Here is a 22,763-nt window from a genome sequence, read left to right as displayed (position 1 = left end):
AAAATGACAGAAAGAAACACTTGTTTTACAAAGTCACTAGATTTTATTTTAATGCGCTACAGAGTTCAACGGTTCGGCTTTGATGTTCGCCAAGTTTAGCCTGTTGTCCAGTTCGTCGTCGATAAGTCCCACGATAGCCCTGAAACGCGGTCGTAAGTCTTGACGGTGACGACACGATGTACTTACACATTGTCGCCGCGGATTATGTGCAGTCCTAGCATCACTTGTTCAACTCCTGAAGTTGTGGAGTACACTCTCTCGTGCGATTCGTCGATGATGACGTTGATGGTCTGGTCGAAGCCCTTCAAGGTTCCCTGAAACATCAAATAATGAAGACATTGCGCGTGGAAACGACCGAATCACGTACGATGAAGTTGCGACCGTCGGACGTGATAATTGACACGGTGTCTGTTGCGGAGTTAAGGATTTCCAGCAGAATGCGTTTCAGGATTTCAAATAAGGATACGGTTGACAAAAGCGTCGAGTCCTGAAGCCATTTCAGGCCGGTTCGATTCAAAAACGCGCTGTTTACGTTTCGAGGTTAAGTCGGTGGTCATCTAGTCGCGAATGAAAATTCCCCAGATTATTTACGTCATATGGTCTCCCCGATTGACAGCTGTCAGTTTTCGGCTAGTCAAAAATTGTTGTTTTCTCAGATATTAGTTTTAAAAAAATGAGTGAGCTAGTGTGGGGTATCAAAAATGGTGATTTAGAGCAAGTTAAGGACATTGTCGAGAAAAAGGTGAGTGGTTTTTGCGTGTTGCGCCACGAATCATTCATAACGACGCCCCTCTTGACAGGCTGTTAACGTAAACGAACAAATAGATGGGCGCCCCCCGATCCTTTACGCCGCCGATTACGGCCAGACTGATGTGATACAATACTTAATCTCAGCGGGGGCGGACGTGAACGTAAGTTGCCCCACCGGACGGTAGCGGTAGTGACGGTTTGTTTTCAGTCGAAGGACAAACACGGGATTACCGCCATTCTGGCGGCGATTTGGGAGGGCCACAAAGACTGCGTCAAAATCCTGTTGGCGAACGGTGCATCGAAAAACGGCGTCGCTCCAGATGGAAAATCCTACGTCGAATCCGCCGATAATAACGAAATCAGGCAATTGCTGTCTTAAATTATTTATATGCTTATTATTAACGCTGTCCTAGAGATTCTAAAGAGAGTTGAAAAAACGAACGCAATAGAGTGCTTATTTATGTTTTATTAACGTCTAAATTTCAATAAACGGTTTTTTGTATTACGCTTGATCACTTTATTCTCCCTAACATTATAATTTGACTAAAAACATGGAACTTAACCTACTTTTTCCCGTCAACAGCCTTGTTTTCTTTGTCGTTTTTGTTGCCGTCCCCTTTCACCACCTGCACCATTCTCAGAGTTAAAACGGCCAAGATCGCGTCCAGCGGGTCCATGAAACCCCTCTGCATCCACTTGGGAATAGTCGTGCGTGCGTGCGAGAAGCCCAATTTTTGCAAAATGTAATCTATGCCGTACGGCTCTATGTATTTCCCCGCGACACTCAACAGCCTCACCGTGGGCTCGAGGTGCCACGTTTTACAATTGTAATTTCTCCAGTCTTTCGCGAAAATATCAACGTCGATCGAACCCTTCTTCGTCGGGTTCTCCGACAGCTTGCACTTGTCCTGCATGTCCACGCTGCTGCGTTTTTCCCCGAATCCCAGCTGCAAGAAAACAATTAGCGAAGCGCCCTCTACCGCTTAAAATTCCCTACTACCACTCGCTCTTTCTCCTTGACGTAGGACGTGATCAGATCGTGCAAAAAGAAAAACGCTTCGGCGTCGACGGTCACGAAGATGTGATCCTCGAATTCCGTGATGAAGCTGCATTCGACGGTCGGTTTTTCCTCCGACATGTCGGGGACCGTCCCCGTTTGCAGATGTTCGGTCTTCAGGTGCAGCTGAAGACTGGGCAACGCGAAGATCACCTCTCTGTTGTGGTTGGGGTCGGCTAGTTTCGAGTTGCTGCCGCGACTCCTTTCCATCGAGTTGTTCCCGTCGCCTCTTTCCCTCTCCAGAGAGGGGAATTTGTCGACTTCTGCAATCAAGTTGGTAGTACTGATTGTACTAATGGATCGGTGCGGAAATTACCGTCGATTTGACTGTTGGCAAAAGCGTAGTGGAACCACTCTTGCAACGTTTTGAATTGTGGCGGGAAGATGACGCTTCGGCCCACTTTACACACCGTCGCCATCGACAAGTGGGTCTTGTAAGTGCTCAGGCCCAGACTGCAGGTCAGCGTTTGCACCACGTGGACGTCTTGAGCGGGCGCGTTTTCTGCAAATTATTGTTATACGCAACACCGGAAGGTCAAAACCTACTGACCTGTCCCCGACGGAATCTCCTGTCCTTCCGTGTTGAACGTGATCGACGGCTCCCTCAGACTGAACAACGCCCACGACTTGCTCTTGAAGTTGATGCCGTGGAAACACGCCAGCGAGATGTTGTTGCCGTGCAACTCCATCGTCCCCCCGAGTATCGTTCCGAACTGCGGCAGCGGCACGTCCATCGTGCTCAACTGCAAGCCGGCGACCTGCGCCATGACCTTCTGCCAGTGTCGGTGGTGCCTCGCGTCGGTAACGTTGGCGGGCGCCGCCGCGAACTCTCGGCTCTTCTGGGGCGTCACCCGCGGAGGCCTCGACGAGCCGGCGAAACCGCTGAACGCCCGCTTGCTGCTGTTGAACTGCTGCGAGAAGAACTCTTCCAGCTTGTTGAACATCTTGAGCAGGTCGGCGGTGGTCGATTTGGAGATCATCATCTGGAGCTGGTCCCAGGTGAGGTTGCCGTGCATGAAGATGGTGGCGGGGCGCCTGGTCGGGATGGAGTCGCGCGACGTGGCCCTGTTCAGCTTCCACTCGTCCCGGAGGTTGACGTTGAGGTCGCTGACGCGGCACATCAGCACCGACGTGGCCATGTAGTCGAGGCGGAGCTCCAGGGCGTGGAGTCGCAGGCCGACGGTGTGGTCCGGCTCCACTTCGGGCTCCTCGCGGATGTGCACTGCGACAAAGACAATTTGTTCCTCTACGTACCCTCGCAACGACGCCGCCGCCTTACCAAATGTGTCGATATTGGCGATTTCGATGTTACCACCGACTATGCCCCCCTTGGCGTCGAGACTCGACCCGTCCAGACCCAACGCTATGTACAGATTCTTGTGGCCCGTCGAGCCGATGCTCAAGCGTCCGTCGCTCCGGAAATCTTTCGTCATCCACCTGGTGGACACAAACAAAAACACGTGTACTGGACCCCACCGACCGCTCCGCTACTTACGACACGTTTCCCATCACGTTGCCCATGTTCATGTGGACATTCAACTTCTTGAAGTTGACGGCGAACAACACGAGAGTCTCCCACGCCGTCAGATTCTTGAACTCCGAAGGACTCGGCGTCTCCGCCTTGTTCGACTCGCCGCTCAACGCCCGTCCCAACTCCTTCAGTTTGTTGTGGCGGAGGACGTCCGACTCCAGGTTCAGCTTCAGGCGGTCCTTGTTGTTGAGCAGCGGCGACTTTTCGTTCTTCCTCGTCTCGTGACTCTTGAGGTTGTTGGGCGAGCCTTGCGACACCACCGAGTCGTCCTCTTCGCTGTACACTGCCGACATGCTCAGGTCCCCCAGGAACATCCTGCGGACGATCGACCGCCTGTACCACGCTTTGGGGAAGGCCAAGATCTCCGTGAGGCGCCTCATGTCGTACTTGAACGACGCCAAACCGATGTCGATGATCGCTACGATCGAACAAATAAATCATCGACGTTCCGACACCTGCACTCGTTAACTTACTCGAGAACCTGATGACGGCCCTGCTCTTGTCGCCCCCTTTGCCCTTCGCCGTGCCCTCCTGCTTGAAATTCAACATCCTCGACCTGGACAAGTGGAACTTGACGAACTCGACGTTGATCGAGAGCGAGTCCTTGCGCTCGCTGTCGGACAGCGGCGACCACTGCGCCTCCTTCAGCGCCGACTTTTTGCCCCCGTAGGGATGGAAAATGTAGACGGAGAAGTCGGACAGGCAGCCGGTCACGCTGAGACCGCCGACGGCGAAGGCGGCCGTGTTGGGGGTCCCGTCGCCGAACTCGCTGTTGAACAGTTCGTCTTCGGCGCGCTTCGAGCTGAAGACGATGTCCAGGGAGGGCAGCTGAAGCATGCACTCGACTCTGGACACCGGCAGGCAACTGAAGCGGAACGTGCTGGGCTGCATGTGGAAGTAGACGATGACGTCGACGGGGAAGCTGGCGTAGACGTAGTTGCCGTAGTTGGTGATGTCCTGGTCGGACGGCAGGAACGACGTGTCTGAGCGCAAAAACAAAAATCAATCGATGCGGCCTGACCGCCGTGTCATCCGGTAGGTCACCTGTCGTGCTGAAGCTCGTCTTGGCCGGGATGGGCTCGAGCGTCTGCTCCAGAAACTCCAAAATGTGCGGACTGATGATGGTCTCCTCTGGGACGCTCTGGAGTGTCATCCAGGCGAACAGCGACGCCTTCTTGATGCCAGCTTTGCGATGTCCCGGCGTGGTCCCGCCGCCGCTTTTGGCGGAATCGTGGGGCGGCGTCGGCGTACCCCCGAACTGCAAATCGTCCAAGCTGGTCTTGCTCGACGTGGGGCTGTGTCCGTAATTCGGATTGGTGATGCCGTGCAGCGAACTCGACATCTTGATGTCGTAGTTCTTCGTGGCCGGCGCCACCGGGTGGCTGTCTTGTCTTTTGAACGCTTTCTCGATGCGGTTCTCTTCGGATTCGTCGAAATTCAAGCGGGACTTGGAGGTCGGCTTGCTGAAGGCCCGTTCAAAATCCGGGCTCTGCGTCAACTGTTCCTCCTCGCTCACCACCTTCGAGGTGTAGTGCAACTTGACGTCCATCCCGGGTATGTGGAAGATGGTGAGGTCGACCAGCGTGGCGTGCGGGGTGGGTCTCAAGCGCGACGAACTCGGCTGCCCCAGGAGCTTGTCTTTGTTGCGTCTGGTGGGATCTGGACTGCTCGTCGCCGGCGGAAACTCGAGCAGACCCGCCGAACAACTCCTGTCCTTCCTCATGCGACTCCTGCAGGACAACACAACACTCGAGGACTCGACAAAACACGATCGCGCGATCCTTACAATTTGATTTCTTCCTCTCTGACCGGATCTTTGGTGTGGAGGACGCACTTTCCGCTGTTGATGAACACCTTGACGTCCAGTTCTAGGTCGATGTTGGGTTCTTGCGCCTTCTGGGGTCCCGAAGACTGAGGCACGCTGCTGGTGGCGCTCTGGAAGGGACTCGCGTTCAAGCCTTGATCCGTCGAGTAGTTGTCCATCAGAGTCGACCTAATATATTTTTTTGTCGTCACCCAAGACATGTTTTTGTCCGCGCGACTCACCCTTCTTCGACTGACTCGCACGACGCCGGCAACTTCTTCCTCAACATGATCTTCTCGCCGTCTATGTCGAGATACTCCGACCAGTCGATCTGCGCCTCCGGCAGGCTTATCTCGGAGCTGGCGCTGGGCAACGACGCTTGTCGACTCATCCCTTGCGAGTCGCTGAACGTGACCCTGGGCCCCATCTCCGCGTTGCGCACCCTCAACGACGCCGACCTCGACGGACCCGACCTGGGGGAGCTCTCGTAACTCCCCGAATTAGCCGTTCCGTGCCCGTTCTCCGGACTGAAACTTCCCCCCCCTGAACCACATTTCCCTCGAACCACCACCACTCACCTGTCCTTTCTCTCCATCATGGGACTCTGCACCATGAACGATTTGGAGCGGAAGGCGCTCTTCGACCCCAGCCCGAACTTCCCCTTGATCGACTGCGCCCTCACGCTCTGCCTTCGCAGCTTCTGTATCATGTCCCGCCTGAAGTCTTTGTAGACGATAGTCTCGAGCTCGTGCAGGCGCTTCATCTCCAGCTCGATGGTGCCGTGCGATGCCCCCAAAGTTCTTAGGTCGTTGATTATTTTCGCCTGCTCGTTCATCTCTTTCTCCATCAGTTTCGATCGGCTGCGATTGTCCAAATTCGGGTCGAACATGAACGAAGGAAGAATGCTCTCCTGAGAGACTCGTGTTCCGTCGATCGGTTCGTTTTCGTCGCTGTCGTAGTCCACGGGGAACGGAGCCTCTTCGGCGCCGGTCAGCATCGTCAGAGTGTGACCCAAGGCTGAGAGCTGCTTGCCCACGTTGGTGTCCAGGTGGATGTCCACACCCTCCATCTGCCACTGCACGTTAAGGAACCACTTGGCGTTCTCTGTAAATGAGTAAACGCATTGTATTGTTCCTAATGTTGCAATACACCATCGCAGATATTTTTTCTATTTTTTTTTTTCTCAATAAAAAAATACAAAATGCTCACCGACGTGTTGTTTGGCGGCGATTGTGCGACTGCAGACCTCGTAAGTACCGTCACTGACCACGCACAAGTTCATGATCGACGAATCGGTCATGTCCGGTTTCCAATCGTCCAGCGACGTCTCAAAGTCGTCGGCGAATCTCAGACACAAGTTGGAAAATTTACCTTTGCTGACCAGCGACCCGGAACTGCACGCTGCAACACAGAAAACAATCACGATCGCATCACAAACTCAAAACCATCACAAACTCAAACTCATCACAAGCTCGACGACTTGTCACAAACTCACCTGAAATGCTCGTGTTCTCCAGCGTTATCACCACGGCCCCGCGACTCTCCTCGTAGACGTTCCTCTGGTTCCAGGTGAGCGGTAGCGGGTTCAGGGGCAGACAGATCCCCATATCTTCCACCGTCAGTTGCAGAAACAGAGTACCCAAATGTGGAGCGCTCAGCTGACTCGTGAACTGTCCGAACTGAAACTTTTCGTAGACCTGTTGGGTCGCGGTCAAGACCTCCTTGTTCAGGTTGGCTCTCTTCTCGTTCCAGTAGTCGTAGGCGTTCTTGTAGTTGAGCCAGACCAAAATGGCCTTGTCTATCGCCACAGGCTGGATGTAGATCAGGGGACGTTTCAACGTGATCAGCACCACTTCCTTGTCCTCCCCTTCGACGATTTCGTCCTGGAAGGCGTTCCTCAAGCCGATCCTGGTGTTGAAGAACGCCACCGGTTGGTATTCGATCTCCGCCTCTTCGAACACCGCGTTCCTTATGATCTGACCCAGTGACAGGTTGAGATCGACTTGAGCTTTGCCGAAGAGACGCGCGGTGGCGCTGCTCTGCGCCGAACCCGACACGTTCTGTATGCGGTTTGACAGTTCGAAAACGACGGCGCCGGTTTCCAACCGCACGGCTGAGCTCCCGGCCGTCGTCGCCGTCAGTTGGATCCTCCTGATCCTGATCACCAACGAGAAGAGGAGCCGGTTCAGCGAGGACGGTTCTTCCGTGTCCTCCAGCCAAATCGGTACCGGCCTCTCGCCCCCGTACACCTTCTGCACCACCTCGTTCACCTCCTTCATGAACACCTTCTGCACGAAGACCAGATGATTCAGCAAATCTGTCGTCAGACTGTGTTCGAACACGCCGATCTCGGCGTGGGCGTTCATGTAGCCCCCTTGTCTGAAAACCACCCCATCGGGGTTCTTGTGCAAGTTGGTCGCGTTCTCCGGAATGTACTCGGCGGAGACGTGAACGGCTGGAAGAGCGATGCTCGCCTCCGACGGCAAATTCGCCTCGACCTTCTCGTAGTGGCCTTGAAGGATGGTGTTGAAGCTCAACGAGTGGTGAGGGAGGTCGATCGTGAATTTCGCTTTGCTCCCCGTGAAGCCGGTACTGTTGACTTGATCCATCTTGTAGGTGGCTTGGAGCGACGGCAGCAGCGCCGCGGTGATGCTCAAACTTTGCAGGATCACAGAAAACTGCATCACCAGCGGCTGCAGCAGACTCTTCTCTTCGGTGGAGGTCTTCGCGAAGCCCGAACTGGTCACGGGGACGTTTCTCGCCTGGTGACTCGGCGAGCTCTGCAAGTCGTCGTCGGCTTGGACTCCTCGCGACAGCCGACTGGCCGTCCTGCTGACTCTCAACTCTTGCAGGGTGGAACTCAACTGTTTGCTCCCTCTGGTGACCATTCCGTGTAACGCGACCGGGTGCTGGGGGATGTCGATGTTGACCGCACCGATGGTCAGCAGTCCCGAATTCTTGTCTTTGCCTCTCTTCATCACGCTCGAGTACAACGCTTGCGATTTGCCGATCGTCACTTTCACCACCGTCTGCTGATTCGGCGAGACTCCCTCCAACAGGTTGATCATGGTGCGTCCGATCTGACCCGTCAGCGAACACTCCAACATCGCCGGCGTCGACTTCTTCCGGCACGTCAGACTCGAGTGCAGACTGGTGATCTCCGCCTCCAGTTTCAAGCCGGACAGCGTCGCCAACAGTCTGGTCCGGTGTATGCGCGCCACTCCGAACACCACCAACTTGGTGTGCTCTTTCGACACCGACCCCTTCGTCGTAACGGGCGGAGTCGACTCCGGTTTGTCCAGCTCCTCGCTCGACTTCATCTCCGTCAAAATATCGTACTTTCTGTTGCCCTTGTAGTGTTCCGAAATATCGTAAGTGCCCACGGAGAAGCGATGCTTGATCGTTTTGGTGTCTGGCATGTTCGCGTACAGATCCAACAGATGATAGATCGTTTTCCAGCAGCGCCCGGTGCTCTTGTCCGACGAGACCGTCATGTGGTCCAAAGCCGATCCCGACGGACTGCTCATCGTCATCGGCGTACCAGACCCCTCGTTCAAATTCACGTACCCCTTCACACTCTTCCCCGTCGATCTCAGCTTCTGGGCGAAGCTTTGGGGGCGGGAGCGCAGGCTCGGGGACGGCGACACCACCGGTTTCTGCTGGGAGGCGGTCGAACCCGGGTCGGATATTTTCAGACTCAGTTGTTTGTCGATCAGCGGCTCTTGTATGTCTGAAACTGGATTTTTGTCAGATTTGACGACGCTCGCCGATCGCGACGATCTTACTCGACGAGTGATGCTTGATGTCCGTGTGATCGCTCGCACTTGTTTTCGGACGTCTGATCTCCACGGGATGTTGTTCTCTGAGCTCGTTTTGGGTGTCTTTCACGTTCTGGTACATGTTGCTGATCTGGTGGAGGAGGCGCAGCAGGGGCATGTTGACACGCTGGGAAATGTACCGCACTCCTGCAAACCAATTCGAATGGCGATTCGATCGATAAAAATTTGAAAAGCGGTACCGATGGTGAAGTTTATGACAGTGCTGGTGTGGTTCTTCAGTTGTCCTCTCGATATGTAGAGGACGTTTTTCGTTTTCATCATTTCGTTGACTGCCATGTCGGTCATTCGGTCGATTTCCAGCTCCACGGACACTTTCTCGCAGACAAAAGCCGGTGATTCGTCTAGGAAACAGTTATTATTTTCTATATTGCACCTGTAGACAAGCTGGTAGGTTCTAGTCCAAAATCCCGTTGTATGTCTGACATACATCCGCCTAATGACCTTGACTTGCAAAACGAACCCCCACAAGAAAATACACGGGATTTTCAGACCAGAATCTGCCAATACCGGACCAACACCTCGACTCACTTGCATTGATCTCGACGTACAGCCTTTTCGCCTTGCTTTTACCCTTCTTCTTCTCCGTTTTGCCGTGTTCCGAGACTACAATGTCGATGTGCATCGTCTCCATGTTACCGACCAGGCAAAAATTCGAACCGAGAGCGTCGAGCGTGGTCACGTCGTTACCGGCATCTGAAAATGTTCCTCGTTTTTATTCGTCCTCACGTCCGCAAGTTTACTCACTCGAATCTGACATCGTGGTGAACCGCAGCTGTTGCGGCATCACCCCCAGCCCCGACAGCAACGGCTGGAAGATCTGGTTGGCGTCTAATAGGCGCACCGAGTCGTGTATGGGATAGAGCGAGATCTCCGGCGCCGTCACGTTTTCTTTGGGCAACGTGCCCGCGTCCCCCGACGACTCCGTCTGGAGCGTGTCGATTTTCGACTCCATGTACCCCTTCAGGGAGCCGACGGTGTCCTGCTTGGCCATCCAAGAGTACAGATCTTCGGAGGAGTGAGTGTGACCGACGGTCTTGTGCAACGGACTCGACGGCAACTCCGGACTGGAGTGACTGTAGACCTCGCTGGGGTCCGAGCCCATGTTGTAGATCAAACAGTCCTCGCGCAGCGTTCCGTAACCTGCACCGTTCCTCGAATTAACCCCCGAAGAGACAACTTTCTGACAATTCGACTTACAGGTGTTGTCGTCGTTGATGCGTTTTTGGGTAAAGGGGTTGTTATTTGTGAGTAGGGGTAAGACGACGCTAGCCCGACTACTGTTCGGGTGCTGGGTCGGTTGCAAGCTCTTTTTTCGCTTCCTGTGCGGAACTTCGAGGGTTGTTAGTTGTGTTAATCACACAAGCACGAATAGTACTCTACCTGTTGGACTGGGCGACGTCAGGACGCTCTCGACTCCACCCGACACTACCGCCACCTGGGGAGTGTGCACGGCAGCTTCCAGATAACTCGTCAGCTGAGGCGACTGCACCGGACCCACGTTCTCTTTGCTCGACCCTACGTACCAAAAATTTGTTCGTTTTGTCACACACCACCAGATTCGGGTTAGTCACAATAAGCATGCCACTATATTAGCTCGAGGAATGATTGGAGAGGGGCGGGGGCGCCGATCACAACAACGCATATTTTACCGCGCCGCCGACCGTCCCCCTCCGAGTGAGTGTCTGATTGAACCTACCGACATTTCTATGAGCGTTCGGCTTAAGAATGATGCCGGAATGGAGCAAGCGTGCGTGTTCATCGGTAATATCGTGATCTTCGTTACCGCTGGCCTCTCCGTCTGTGATACAGACCTGCGAGCGAAAAGCACACACAGAGAAAATAAAAATACCAAAATAAGGTGTTAAGAAATCGAAACGATGGAAAGTTAGTGCGGATGATCTAACCGAAGCTGCGCTAACAATCAAATCAAGACGCTTACTGTTCTCCTCTACCACGATATCCACTTCTACCTCGCGGATCATCTGCGGGCAGCGAATTTCGATTGGCTCGAGAACAGATCGATTCGTCAATTAATCGGACGCGACGACAACGTTACGGTTCTTACCTCGTCGACTTCGGGAACGGCGATCGTCACGTTTAGCGGTTTGATCCTGGACTTGAGGCTGTGCTGGGGGAGTAGAGGCGTGTACAGGACGTTCTTCCACTGGCGGCTCAGCACGACCACCCCTTGTCTCAGAGTGAAGAGTTGGGGGAGCTCCGACTCCCGGAGGTTGTTCTCGATGATGGCCGCGTCCGTTTCGAGGTAGTACTGTTGGAGGATGGAGCACAGTTGGAGACTCGGGTCTTCCTGCAGGGTCTGCGCCAGGGGTGTAAGCTTGTCGTATCGGCTCTACAAACAAATTTTATTTGATTTGCAATTTCCCGGCGCATCCACCATTTTTCTCAAACCACAATTTTTACTTTTTCCACGTTATCATAAAACAAACCTTGATAAGCATGTGCGCCTTCTGCGTCTCCAGCGCCTCCGCCATCAGACACGCAACCGTAGCCGTCGACCTCCTGTACATCGTCCTCACCATGTGCACCACCCTGATCGCCAACCTATTGCTGGGGTTCATCCACGCGTTGATCGCCGGCGACGCCGTGCTCAACAGATTCCAGTCCAACCTGGTGTAGTCGATTTTGCGCGTGATGGGGGCCCTCGGCGGGGCAGCGAAATTGAACCACACCACCTTCAGCTCGATTATGCACGACGACACGTTCCCCGTGTCCTTGGCTAGTACTGTGTTGTTGTCCTTGGAGTCGTTCACGTTCTCCCAGTCGCTCTTGGGAGCGTCGCCTTCGCCCCCGTCTCTGGCGCTCGACTTGGGGGTGTGATTCTCCTGTTTGTTCTTCTCGCTCAGTTTGGGAGTGGTGGTCGACGATTTCGTGGTATCGGACAAGTCGACATCTTCGATCGTCTTGGTGGCGTCTTCGTTCAGGTCTTTTACGTTCAGCTTGCACTCGATGTGTTCGAATTGTGACTTTTTCACGACTTTTAGAGACACCCCTTCGAGGCCGCATTCGAACATAATAAACCCTAATTTGTCTTCGCCGCTGTTATCTTCGCTCTGAACCGTCTGCAGAAAAAAACAAAACAATACTTTTAAACATTCTTTATCATCAGTCACACTCACGTTCGTTTCGTTGGGGGACGGCTGCAGATAATACTCGATCCCTCTGTACTGCGGCCCCACTTTCGCTGGCGTGAACAACACCTTCGATTTATAATTCGGAATCGCCGTGATGACGGCGTCGTCGAGGATGGAACTCTCGTTCCTCAACCTCCTCAGCTGGGCGTGCGCTTTACCCACGTTCAGACACACGACCAGTTGCTGTTGTTGCTTTTCGCAGCTCTCGATGAACACCGGTTCTCCTTGAATGATGTCGGCGTTGGTGTTGGTTTGCAAACCCAGCAAGATCTTCGCCTTGTTGGCTCCCTTTTTACTGCCGGTTTGGACGACAGCTGGACGATGGAATTTCTGAAGGACTTCTCGCGCTTGCTTGTCGCAGTGCAACTTGGCCGTGACGTTGTCGAAACAGACGGAAAACAGAGACACGCAAGTCAAGTCTTTCATGTTGTCGAGGGCCGAAAACGAAATGATTTCCTCCACGATCGACACTTGCAGCAGAGTGACGTTGACCTGAGGGCGAATCCACCAAAATCACAAACCAAACCAAATCTATTAATTAAGGATCTACTTTATCTGTTTTACAGGTTTAATTACTTCTAAAAGAAAATTCGCAATTACAACCTAAAAAATAAATGTCAAATGTCAATTACGTCAATTTTACATCATTCCAAACACAGCCTTCTCTGACCAGTTTTTAATCGTTTATTTGTCATTCCTTTGTGACAATTACGAGAAAAGTTACAATTTCCGCAATACTAATAACAAAAACAAGTTCATTAAACTTAAAAAAAATCGATATAAAATAACTCTGTTGCAAAAAAAATTATATCAAGAAATATTTTAATTTTCTCAACATTTTATCGCGCCACCTGGTGACAGCTTTCGCGACTAACAATCTGTCAAAAAAAATTACCTTTGGCAAGAAAATGGCGGCTTGAAGTTGCGTTTTAACAGTCTCTTCGTAAATACCGTCGTTGGCGTCTCCGGTTCCAGTCTGACACAACTTCGCCACATTCTCTGTTGTTTTTAGTATGTTGGCGGACTCGACTTGACTGACGCACGACGTGTGCAGATGATTGATGACCGTCAGAGGGTGCAAATTGGCGACGGTCGGCGTTAACGCGTCCACAAACCTACGAAATCGCATCCGTGAACGATCCAACACGCTCCAAATCGTTACCTCTGCAGTGACTCCAAAAGTAGGGGACTAATCATGATGTCGAGGTCACCCTTCAGTTTGACGATGACGATGGTCCTGCACCCCGCGTCGGTCTGATTACTCAGCAACTCCTCCTCTTGGAACGAGCTCGGTTCGTTGTCGACGTCCTCCTGGTCCCACACGTGGATGTACGGCGAGGTGGGAGTCTTGTTGTTCACTATCGGGTCGGATTTGGAGACCATCTTCAACGAGGTGATCCCTTCGCTCGACATCTCCATGTTCGGCACGAACCTGGCGCCTGAAACCTCACCCGGTCACACCGACCAAAATGAATCACTCTCTACGTACCGACGTAGACCAGTTTACCCTCTTCGTTCTTCTCGAAGAGGGGCACGGAAAACTGATCGGAATGTTTCGATTGGCCACCCCAATTGTTACACTTGCTTTGGCTCAGATGAGTGACGTAACTCGACATCAGCATCGGAGAGTCGACAATGAGGCGATTGGTCTGCATGTGGAGATCTACCAATGTGAAGTCTTCCTGACTGCCGACTGCCGAGACGTACGACGTGCTGCTGTAGCTGTCGGACGAGTCGCCGAGACTGTCGTTGACAGCGTCCTCGCTTTCGGTGGCCGTGACGGAAATAAATCTGGGACTGATGGACCGGTTGACGTTCGGCTGTCTCTGCGGGGTGACCAGACCTTGAACGGTGCGCTGACTTTCCTCCAACTGCAATCGATCAATAACACAACACTTGAAACCGTCTCGCCTCGACTTCTCACCTGTCGATTCGAAACGAAACTCCGGTGTTCCGGAGTGTGGATCTCGTGGTCGCTCCTGTGCGACGACAGTCGCAGTCTTGTGGCTTCCGGAGCCGATCCCGGAGCCTGCATGGGACCGATGGTTTTGTACTGACGATCAGCCACGATACTGAGCTCGCTCGAAAACTTCTTCCTGCAATAACACCATCGCTGCATCCACTCCTGTCAAATTAACAGAACTGACCTTTGCGGGGGGACGCTGTTGCTGTCCTGTCGGGTCAAGGTCCCTCCCGCACTCAAGATCGAATTCCTGAGACTGGAACTGCGCGAATTGAGTATGTCCTCGTCCGCCGAAAAGAACGCTTCCGATTGGTTCTCGCTGGACATGGAGGTCGTCCTTTGGACTTCCTTCTGGATGCGTTCGTCGGAGCTGATCCGGTCGCCGAGAGAGTGATGCGATTCTGACGGTTTAGCCCCCTGAAATACATATTTTCTTCGTCATTCATTACTGCACGTTTTCTTTATCGTGACGTATCTACAAGGCTTGAAGCTTCCAATTTATGCGTAAGCGACACCTGCACTATCCCCGCTCCGAAACTTACATTGGTCGGTACAATCTCACTTTCCGCCACCGGAGCATTGAAGTAGTCCACGGCTAGTTTCGAGTCGGAAATGCTGTTCTTAGGTAGGGGATCCGGGTCGGTATTTACCGCCAACTTGCCCACGTCCGTGTGCAACTTGGAGTCGCTGTCTAGCTTCGAGGGCAACATCGACGGACACGTCTCCACCAGTCTCGCGTACGGCACCTCCTTCATGATCGAGCTCCTGATAGACGTCGACGAAAACCGCCGACTCACCTTCCTCTCGGTCGAACCCACTGGACTGAACTTCAAATCTTCCTCCTTGTCGCCGGTTCCGAGCCTCGGACTCGTGCTGGTGTTGACAGCGGCGTGTTGCGACTTCGACCTGGTCAGAGTGTCCTGCAGGGAGATCTCCTGCACTATGTACGGCGGCGTCCTGAAGATCAACATGCCCTCGTGCAGGATACTCTGACCGAAACCGGGATCCTTGCCGGGCTCGTTGATCCTAAAAACGTCGCCGTTGATGAATCGACACGTAAAACCGACGCGGTTTCGTTTACCGGAACGCCGCCACGTTCAGCCCGTCCTCCAGGTCTTTCCGACTCGGCTTGAAGAATCTGGTGCCGTTCTTGTTCGATCCGAAGAACGTGCAGCCCCCGGTGCAGCCGCACTTTCCACTAGTCTTGTTCAGTTCGGGCCAGAGGAACCACAGCTTCTTCCAGCGGTCGTCGTGCGTCCTCAAAAACTTCTGCTGGGTGTTGTGCAGGTTCTGTTCTTTGATGTCGGACGAGATCGCCGACTCGACGATGAGGGGGCCGAAGTTGACCGCCCCCACTTCCAACCACAGGTCCATACTGTCGGAATTTACCCTACCCACATTAATCAAACGTTTCACCCCAAACTCGTCGACTCACTTGCTGTGATTGTACTTTTGCGGCTGCCACACCATCTGCCGGATGCACATGCTGTATATGATGCAACTGAGCCCCGAACTGACTTGCTTCCCGTGCAGGTTGCAATTCGCCAGTCTAACCGGTGAGACCTGCGCAACATTTTTACATTTGACAGATTATAGTAACTTCAGACACTTTCTACAGCGCCCTCTCGCGTTCAAAATCCGAATCACAAATGACATGTGTCACAATTTCCACCCATTATCAGTTATCACTCACCCAAAGCTGCAAAGCCGCCCCGCTCTCCACCAACCAGAAGTCCACCGCGTCCACCGCCAACCTGCACAACTTGTACTTCAACTTGTGGGCGCTCTGGTTGTCCAAGTGCTCCTCGTTGGGTCCCGTGCTTCGCACCGACCCCTTCTTCTCGTCGTCGACTTTCTTCTTGTCGTTCTTCTGGTTTTGACTACCTTTGGGCACGTTGCCGGTGTTCTGGTTCTTGTTGGCCGCATTCGAGCTACTCTTCGGCTGGAGCAACTGCTGGATGGCTTGTTGTACTTGTTGGACGTGGACGTTTTGACTAGAAACTGTATTTTTTTTGGTTGCGACGGGACGAGTCAGCAGGACGTCGTCCTTGGGGGAGTTCAACTCGTTCTCGGTGTCCATCAGCAACAGGACTAGAGTTTCAAGGGTGGCGAGCAACGAATAGAGTTGTGGCGACGTCAACTTGCCGCTCAGCTTTCCCAACTGGACCTCGACGAGCCAAGCGTACTCGATGGTGTCTTGGTCCAACGATTGGCCCACATTGGAGAACATGGCGTGTCCCCTAACCTACAAATCGACCGTCAAAAACACTCCAAATCGAAGTACCGACGCAGTACTTGTAACGACGACAGAGTGAGTTTGCCCTGATTCAGATGTTTGTCCTTGGACGACCTGTTCACGTTGTCCGACACCAGGAGTACCGACGGACTGACCAAAAGCTGCAACTCCGTCTGGTCGTACCGCTTCTTCATCTCGAATCCGAACCTTTCGATCAAGATGATCGGGCAAGGAGGGTCCTTTTCGGTGCAATTCTTCAGCAAGTGTGCCTGAATGTCGTGGGCTATGATCGAAACGTCGACCTCCAACGGTCTATAATTGCGATGGTCGAAATCTTCTCTCAGTTCTAGCGGCAAATTCGCCGAACTGTCATCAGACTTGAGGTCTGCATTCCCCCCCGAATTCTCCCCCGGACTGCTTTGCTGCATGTCGGTGAAGGACTGGTCCTCCCCGAAGATGTTTTCCTTGAAGTTCATGAAGTTCTTGAGGGCGGTACCGTAGAGTAGCAAGACTGAGGGACCGATTTCCAGTTCGACGCCGACCGTGTCGGCCTTGAGGGACGTGGGGTCGAACCGTTGCACCCCTTCGGGGGAGCGCTTTCGATTTTTTCTGTGTCGGGGGAAACGCATCGGCGACAAAAGGATTTCTTCTTTGACGGGGGTGGAGATGTCGGCTTGGGGGGTCGTACCCAGAGGGGGACACGGGTGGAACGTGTATATTATGTTGATGGCGCCGATCGGGACCCACCAGAAGTCCACCCATCCGGCACTGAAAACCACGTTTTTGATAATAGTACTGTTGGTACCACCGTTCTGTTGGTACTACCTGTTCTGGCAAGCGTTGCGCCACTTTGGTATGATCTCAGTCTTTTTGGTGGTCGACCCGTCCTTCGACAGTACCTTGGCGTACTTCTCCAACGACTGCACTATGTTCCTGCTGGTGTGGAACTCCGGAATGAACAGGCTCAAGTCGATGCTCTCGCCCTGAAACCACAACTCCCGTCAGCTCCCGAAACTTGCCTCCTCCACGCGCTCACCTGTATGCTGAAATTGAGGGGCAGCGTCTCCGGGAGGAACTCGTCGAAGGGCAAATCGAAGGACAAGTGGAGGAAGTGCGCACACAGCGCCAACTGAGTGTTCTCCAGCCGGGTCCTTTGCCCCACGCTGCTACAATCTATCCAGTTGTACTGGTTGGCCAGAGTGATCAGCTCGCAGTGCTTCAGAGTGAGACCGAACCTCCACGTGTACGGCACGAAGTGCATCAAATCCGGCAATTGTTTCGACGCCCAATCGTTGATCAGATCTTGGAAGAACCACTTGTGCGAAAAGATCAACTTCACCGTGGCCTTGCACCCGGTCAGGTTGATCTCCCAGAGTTGGTGGTCGTTCCAGACCAGCGGGTAATGGCACAGGATGCAAAACTCCAAAGTCTCGCTCTCGACGAAATCGCGGAACTGCAAACTGGTCGTGGCTTCCAGATGGAGCAGCTGCCCGTTGATCTTGGTGGAGTAGCCGTCCTGCAGCGTGATCCACGGCAACGTCACCTCCAAGTAGCTCCCGGCCCCCACGTTGATGTGCACCGCGTTGGTCTCCTTGTCTTTGGTGAAGAGTATGTCGATGGTGGCGTCGTTCTGCATCAACAGCCTCACGTCGAACGACTGCATCTGCCTCTTCTCGCCCGGTTTCGGCATCTTGGTCCCCTCCATCGGGACGTAGTCCTGCGGGTAGAAGAACTTGAAGAGGTGCTCGCGTTGGCGGTCGGCCCAGGGGCCGTAACTGAAATCCGTCCCTTTGCCCGCCTTGATGTCGACCCCCCACTGGGGCGGACTCGATTCAACGATGTCGCCGTTGGCGAGCGTCACCAACACGGGCTCTTCGGGGACGAGGCCCGGCTCGTCCATGTAAAAGTACAGCTCCAGGTCGTTGGTGGACATGAGGACGAAACCTTCGCCCATGTAGCGAGGCGGGTCGTCCAGCATTCCAGTGTACTTGGGGCTGGGGGCGAGCATCACGCGGACGTTCTCCGCTTTGCACTTGACGAAGTGCATGAACCGGTCCAGGGTGCACACGGCCGGCTTGGTGGAGTACACGAAGTGGGACTCTTCGAAGGTTATGCTGAGGGTGGTGGGGACCAGGCGGTTGCCGAACACCAAACGGCTCTGCAACGGTCAATTTCGATCACCAAAAAAAATCATTCTTGGAACTCGTTTTTTTTTTGTGTACTCGTGAAAATGTAATCCACTCGCTATCGCTCGTGAATCACACTTTTTTCACTCGCTAGGAAACCTTCACTTTTCTTTACTTGTAAAACAATCTACTATTAATTGGGTGTATTATTTAATGATCTCATTGCTGACGTCATGTGACACAAGTTGTTAAAGACGCCGTTTAGGGTTCAACAGATATTTTTATAAAGATTTTATGTAGACAAACAGATAACAGCAAGTTATTGAAAATGTTGCTACCAACAATGTAAACACATTTTATCTCTTTATTAGTTGTTAAGCACGACAGTGTTGACTGTGGAAATAGACAAATAATTTTTACATTTATTATCTCCGTTGTTAACACAGCTGGTTTATAAATACGCCGACTTTGCTATTAAAATCCGTTTGAGTACGTACACGTGTCAAATTTACGCTTCATTTGACAACCGTACAAATTTTATTTCCCTCTCAAATGTCTCCATTCCTTTGGACAGAAACGAGACTCGAATACTCACTGACGAGACATCGATCTTGATGACGGGGATCAAATCCCGCCAAGTCCTGGCCATGGCGGCCTCGGGCCTCTGCTTGCGCACCGAGCTGTTGTCGATCTGACTCTGCGACCGCGTCAAGCTCTCGGTGGTCCGATTGTCGTAGTAGGGTATGATGTTAGGCCCGATCCCGAAAATTCGCTCCAGATTCGAGTACAACTGCGACCTGTTGTAAACGTGCAGCTCGAATCCGTTCAGCATGACTGACAGTCTCGTGTCGGAGTGGGACAAGTCCTCGCTGACGTCTTTGGGAACGTAGGACCTCCACCACCGGAAAATCAAGTAACCGTCCTGGACTCGGATGGTGTAGTCGTGGGTGATGTAGACAACGTCTCGGAACATTATTTTGCCGGAGAGGGCGTTCACCGACAGAGAACCTGCAACTGATCGTGTAGTGGAGGGTCGAGAGGGGCTGCCAACTGACCAATTTTGAAGTAGCCTTCTCCGATGAAGAATCGATTCATTGTTTTCGTGATTACGAAACCGACGACTCTCGAGTTGTAGTAAGTTATGTAAATCACCCAAAACACGGCGAATACCAGGCTGCACATCAACATTGCGAAGTTCGAGTCCATTTTGATGTCCTCCAGGTTCCCGAAAGTGGAGTTGGTCTTCCATTCCGATGCGTATCTGGTCGTGTTGTCCTCCATCGTGACGGTTTTGTTGTGAAAAGTTCGTCTCTTTAACCCATCGTGAAAACACTATTTTGTTGCTGTCAACTAACTGCCAAATTGACAGTTCGACAGCTGTTCGATAGGGGCGGGGAGAAACGCGCAGGATTGCCAACTCACTGTGTACTTTGACACTGATTGTTGTAATTTTTCAAAAATCATCATCTTTATCGGCTGACAACGATTTCTAGGAAAAATCAGTGATAAGGTCGCCTATTAACAGAAAAAAAAAAATCAAAGGAGGATGAATGAGTTGTCAGAAGTGAGAACAGTTCATCAAGTGTTGTCCCATCGTAATTTGACGCTCATCATATTAACCAAAAAGAATTAGAACTCTCAGTAAAAATTGTCGAGTGTTACAATTCTAACAAAAAAATGGATTATAAGAAAGACACAACTGTTAGAAGCTAGAAGTTATGAGCAATCAATTTGGGTGGGCGAAGTGACTGATTCGATGGACGCAAACGGGCGACATTTTGAAAAATTTTGTTTTTTGAAAGAAATCTTCGCAAAGCGCTTGTGGCCATCGTAAAGACAAAAATAAAATTGTGACCTATTACCAAGGTCAATCATGCGACATTATGCAATAAAATCACGTGACTTTGATCGATTTCCACGTGAACTTGCGCAACCTAGCGCCACATAACCAGCTGCGGCCGAACGAAGAACCACCTTCACGGGGTTGCAGCCATAGTTGCCAGGTAAGCTTGATAGATTTTTATTAAATTTTAACAAGATTCAACCCCAAAAATTCCACTTTCACCCGATTGACACTCACCAACCTCGACTAGACCCGATTTTGTCAAAAACTGTCTGACTGGTGCGAATTCTTTGCTCCAATTTTGCTCTTATGTAACTGTCGCGAACTTGAACTAATTCTGTTGCCTTCACGGTTATTAAACACCGATCTAGTTCATCGGAAAAATTGGCAAATTGGATTATTTTCGCGGTTATGTAACTAGAAAAATCGATCTAACAGGAAAATCTCATCAAGTGATCATCGACATACGTCACTCAAAGTGAGGTTATGTCCTGGGAAATTTTGCGTAATTTTTTTGACAATTTCTCATGCCCGAGCCAAATTTATTTATATTTCAGTTTTCCAGAGCCGTACCACTGACAAATCGCAATGTTCTCATCGTTCTTGACGCGGGCCTTGTGCCAGAACAGCGCCCCCACGACTCCCGACACCCAACATGAAGTCCCCATACAAATGGGCCTCGTCAAGTCGTTGGTGGCGGGCAGGACCATCGCGGCGGCGTCCGCGACAGCCGGCAAGACGGAGGAAGGGGACAGTTGCACATTCGGCTCGCCTCACTATTTCGCTCTGTGCGGCATGGGAGGTACCTCGCCGGTCCCTTAACCCCATAAAATCACTAATTCGGGTACATTTCAGGTATCTTGTCGTGTGGTATCACACACACCGCCATCGTACCCCTGGATCTTGTCAAGTGTCGCATCCAGGTCGACCCTGACAAGTACAGGAACGTGTTCCACGGATTCAAAGTCACCCTGAAGGAAGACGGCTTTAGGGGGTTGGCCAAAGGCTGGGCCCCCACGTTCTTCGGCTATTCGATGCAAGGTCTGTGCAAGTTCGGTCTGTATGAAGTCTTCAAGGTACGTTGCAATCGCTGTTTTATTTGTTGTGTTAATTCTGCGTTCGCAGGTATTTTACACTGACTTGATCGGTGAGGAGAACGCGTTCCTCTTCCGTACCTCGTTGTACTTGGTCGCCAGCGCTTCGGCCGAGTTCTTCGCAGACATCGCCTTGTCTCCCATGGAAGCCGCCAAAGTGAAGATCCAGACCACCCCCGGTTACGCCAACACGCTGCGAGTGGCCATGCCTAAGATGTACGCCGAAGAGGGCGTCTACAGCTTCTACAAGAGTCTGGTGCCCCTCTGGATGCGACAGATCCCGTACACCATGATGAAATTCGCCTGCTTCGAGCGAACGGTCGAACTGTTGTACAAGTTCGTGGTGCCGAAGCCACGGTCCGAGTGTTCCAAATCCGAACAATTAGTCGTGACGTTCGCCGCCGGTTACATCGCCGGTGTATTCTGTGCTATCGTGAGTCATCCAGCTGACACAGTAGTCTCAAAGTTGAACCAGGAGAAGGGTTCAACTGCCCTCGAGGCGGCCAAAAAACTAGGCATGGCCGGACTCTGGAAGGGCTTGATGCCCAGGATCGTCATGATCGGCACGCTGACGGCCTTGCAGTGGTTCATCTACGACGCCTTCAAGGTAAACTCTAATGTGAGATGAGGCATCGAGAGTCTTAACACTTTTGTTATAGGTCGCCATGCGCATGCCGCGCCCCCCACCTCCAGAGATGCCCGAGTCGTTGAAGAAGAGATTACAAGCCGAAGGGAAGTTATAAATTAATTATTTTATTTAAACTGTAATTCTTAAAAACTCAGTATTTCCGGCTAGAGCAACAGATTGTGTCGTAATTTGTTATGTATCTAAGTTATCATTCTGTTACTTAGAATGTAAATAGAGCTAAACCACAAACTCTGTTTTATTCAAATAAAATAAAAATTGCGAATTTTATTTGTTTTAAGGGATATACGACGTTCAACTTGGACGAATTTAAATGGAAATTAATCGATCTTACCGTAAATAATGAGAAACTTTCTGAATTCTTGCGAGTCTGAATGTGTTCGTTTTAAATTTGCAAAATCAGGTCACCGCTTGTCAATAAGGCGCCAGTACCAACAGACGCGGTACCAACCTAAAACGTGTCACCAATAATGGGGAATTACAAACTGAGGGGAAGTTTTATTTTAATTATTCCGTTTCAACCGTGATTTTAGAGAACTCGTTATTTCCGGTTAAAAAAACACTAATTGTGTCGTAATTTATTGTGTACATACCTAAATTAGCACTTCTGTTGCACCATAAACAGGCAAATAATAAATTTTGTTTTGTTCAAACAATGGCCACAACTTCGATTCATTCAAAAGAAATTTGTCTAGCGCAAGTGTTTGAGCAATTTGAAAGTA

General features: G+C 51.8%; 4 protein-coding genes across 6 annotated transcripts; 2 read left to right on the top strand and 2 right to left on the bottom strand.

The window, feature by feature from the left end:
* Positions 1-20: 20 nt before the first annotated feature.
* On the bottom strand, positions 21-593 carry LOC138128113 (U6 snRNA-associated Sm-like protein LSm8). The gene is made up of 4 exons (XM_069044312.1): positions 467-593; positions 368-408; positions 187-314; positions 21-139 (listed from the first exon to the last, which is right to left on the bottom strand). The coding sequence occupies exons 1-4, from the start codon at positions 555-557 to the stop codon at positions 49-51; spliced, it is 351 nt and encodes a 116-aa protein (XP_068900413.1). The 5' UTR covers positions 558-593; the 3' UTR covers positions 21-48.
* Positions 581-1,255, top strand: LOC138128112 (myotrophin). The gene is made up of 3 exons (XM_069044311.1): positions 581-742; positions 801-911; positions 959-1,255. The coding sequence occupies exons 1-3, from the start codon at positions 674-676 to the stop codon at positions 1,127-1,129; spliced, it is 351 nt and encodes a 116-aa protein (XP_068900412.1). The 5' UTR covers positions 581-673; the 3' UTR covers positions 1,130-1,255.
* On the bottom strand, positions 1,199-19,926 carry tweek (transmembrane protein KIAA1109 homolog tweek). 2 transcript variants are annotated; one of them, XM_069044294.1, is made up of 37 exons: positions 19,514-19,926; positions 19,054-19,466; positions 17,369-18,490; positions 17,158-17,315; positions 16,392-17,100; positions 15,790-16,341; positions 15,532-15,659; positions 15,178-15,486; positions 14,639-15,122; positions 14,281-14,513; positions 14,058-14,229; positions 13,623-14,004; positions 13,296-13,572; positions 13,029-13,248; positions 12,119-12,625; positions 11,429-12,061; positions 11,047-11,331; positions 10,678-10,792; positions 10,362-10,496; positions 10,179-10,310; positions 9,726-10,121; positions 9,510-9,674; positions 9,161-9,322; positions 8,928-9,107; positions 6,638-8,878; positions 6,352-6,543; positions 5,721-6,246; positions 5,385-5,675; positions 5,125-5,331; positions 4,383-5,068; positions 3,812-4,321; positions 3,303-3,756; positions 3,087-3,244; positions 2,358-3,029; positions 2,124-2,309; positions 1,748-2,070; positions 1,199-1,697 (listed from the first exon to the last, which is right to left on the bottom strand). In XM_069044294.1, the coding sequence occupies exons 1-37, from the start codon at positions 19,737-19,739 to the stop codon at positions 1,314-1,316; spliced, it is 14,925 nt and encodes a 4,974-aa protein (XP_068900395.1). In that variant the 5' UTR covers positions 19,740-19,926; the 3' UTR covers positions 1,199-1,313. The 2 variants fall into 2 exon arrangements, with proteins under 2 accessions (XP_068900395.1, XP_068900396.1); XM_069044295.1 differs by having other exon boundaries at positions 1,751-2,070; positions 5,385-5,669; positions 19,514-19,923.
* A 374-nt stretch (positions 19,927-20,300) lies between these two features.
* On the top strand, positions 20,301-22,306 carry LOC138128111 (solute carrier family 25 member 3-like). Of its 2 annotated transcripts, none has more exons than XM_069044308.1 (5): positions 20,301-20,461; positions 20,867-21,103; positions 21,157-21,377; positions 21,427-22,002; positions 22,055-22,306. In XM_069044308.1, the coding sequence occupies exons 2-5, from the start codon at positions 20,890-20,892 to the stop codon at positions 22,136-22,138; spliced, it is 1,095 nt and encodes a 364-aa protein (XP_068900409.1). In that variant the 5' UTR covers positions 20,301-20,461; positions 20,867-20,889; the 3' UTR covers positions 22,139-22,306. The 2 variants fall into 2 exon arrangements, with proteins under 2 accessions (XP_068900409.1, XP_068900411.1); XM_069044310.1 differs by having other exon boundaries at positions 20,304-20,461; positions 20,859-21,103.
* Positions 22,307-22,763: the final 457 nt, after the last annotated feature.

Source organism: Tenebrio molitor, chromosome 4 (genome assembly GCF_963966145.1).
Source record: "Tenebrio molitor chromosome 4, icTenMoli1.1, whole genome shotgun sequence".
NCBI lineage: Eukaryota > Metazoa > Arthropoda > Insecta > Coleoptera > Tenebrionidae > Tenebrio > Tenebrio molitor.
This window is presented reverse-complemented; position numbering and strand designations above follow the sequence as displayed.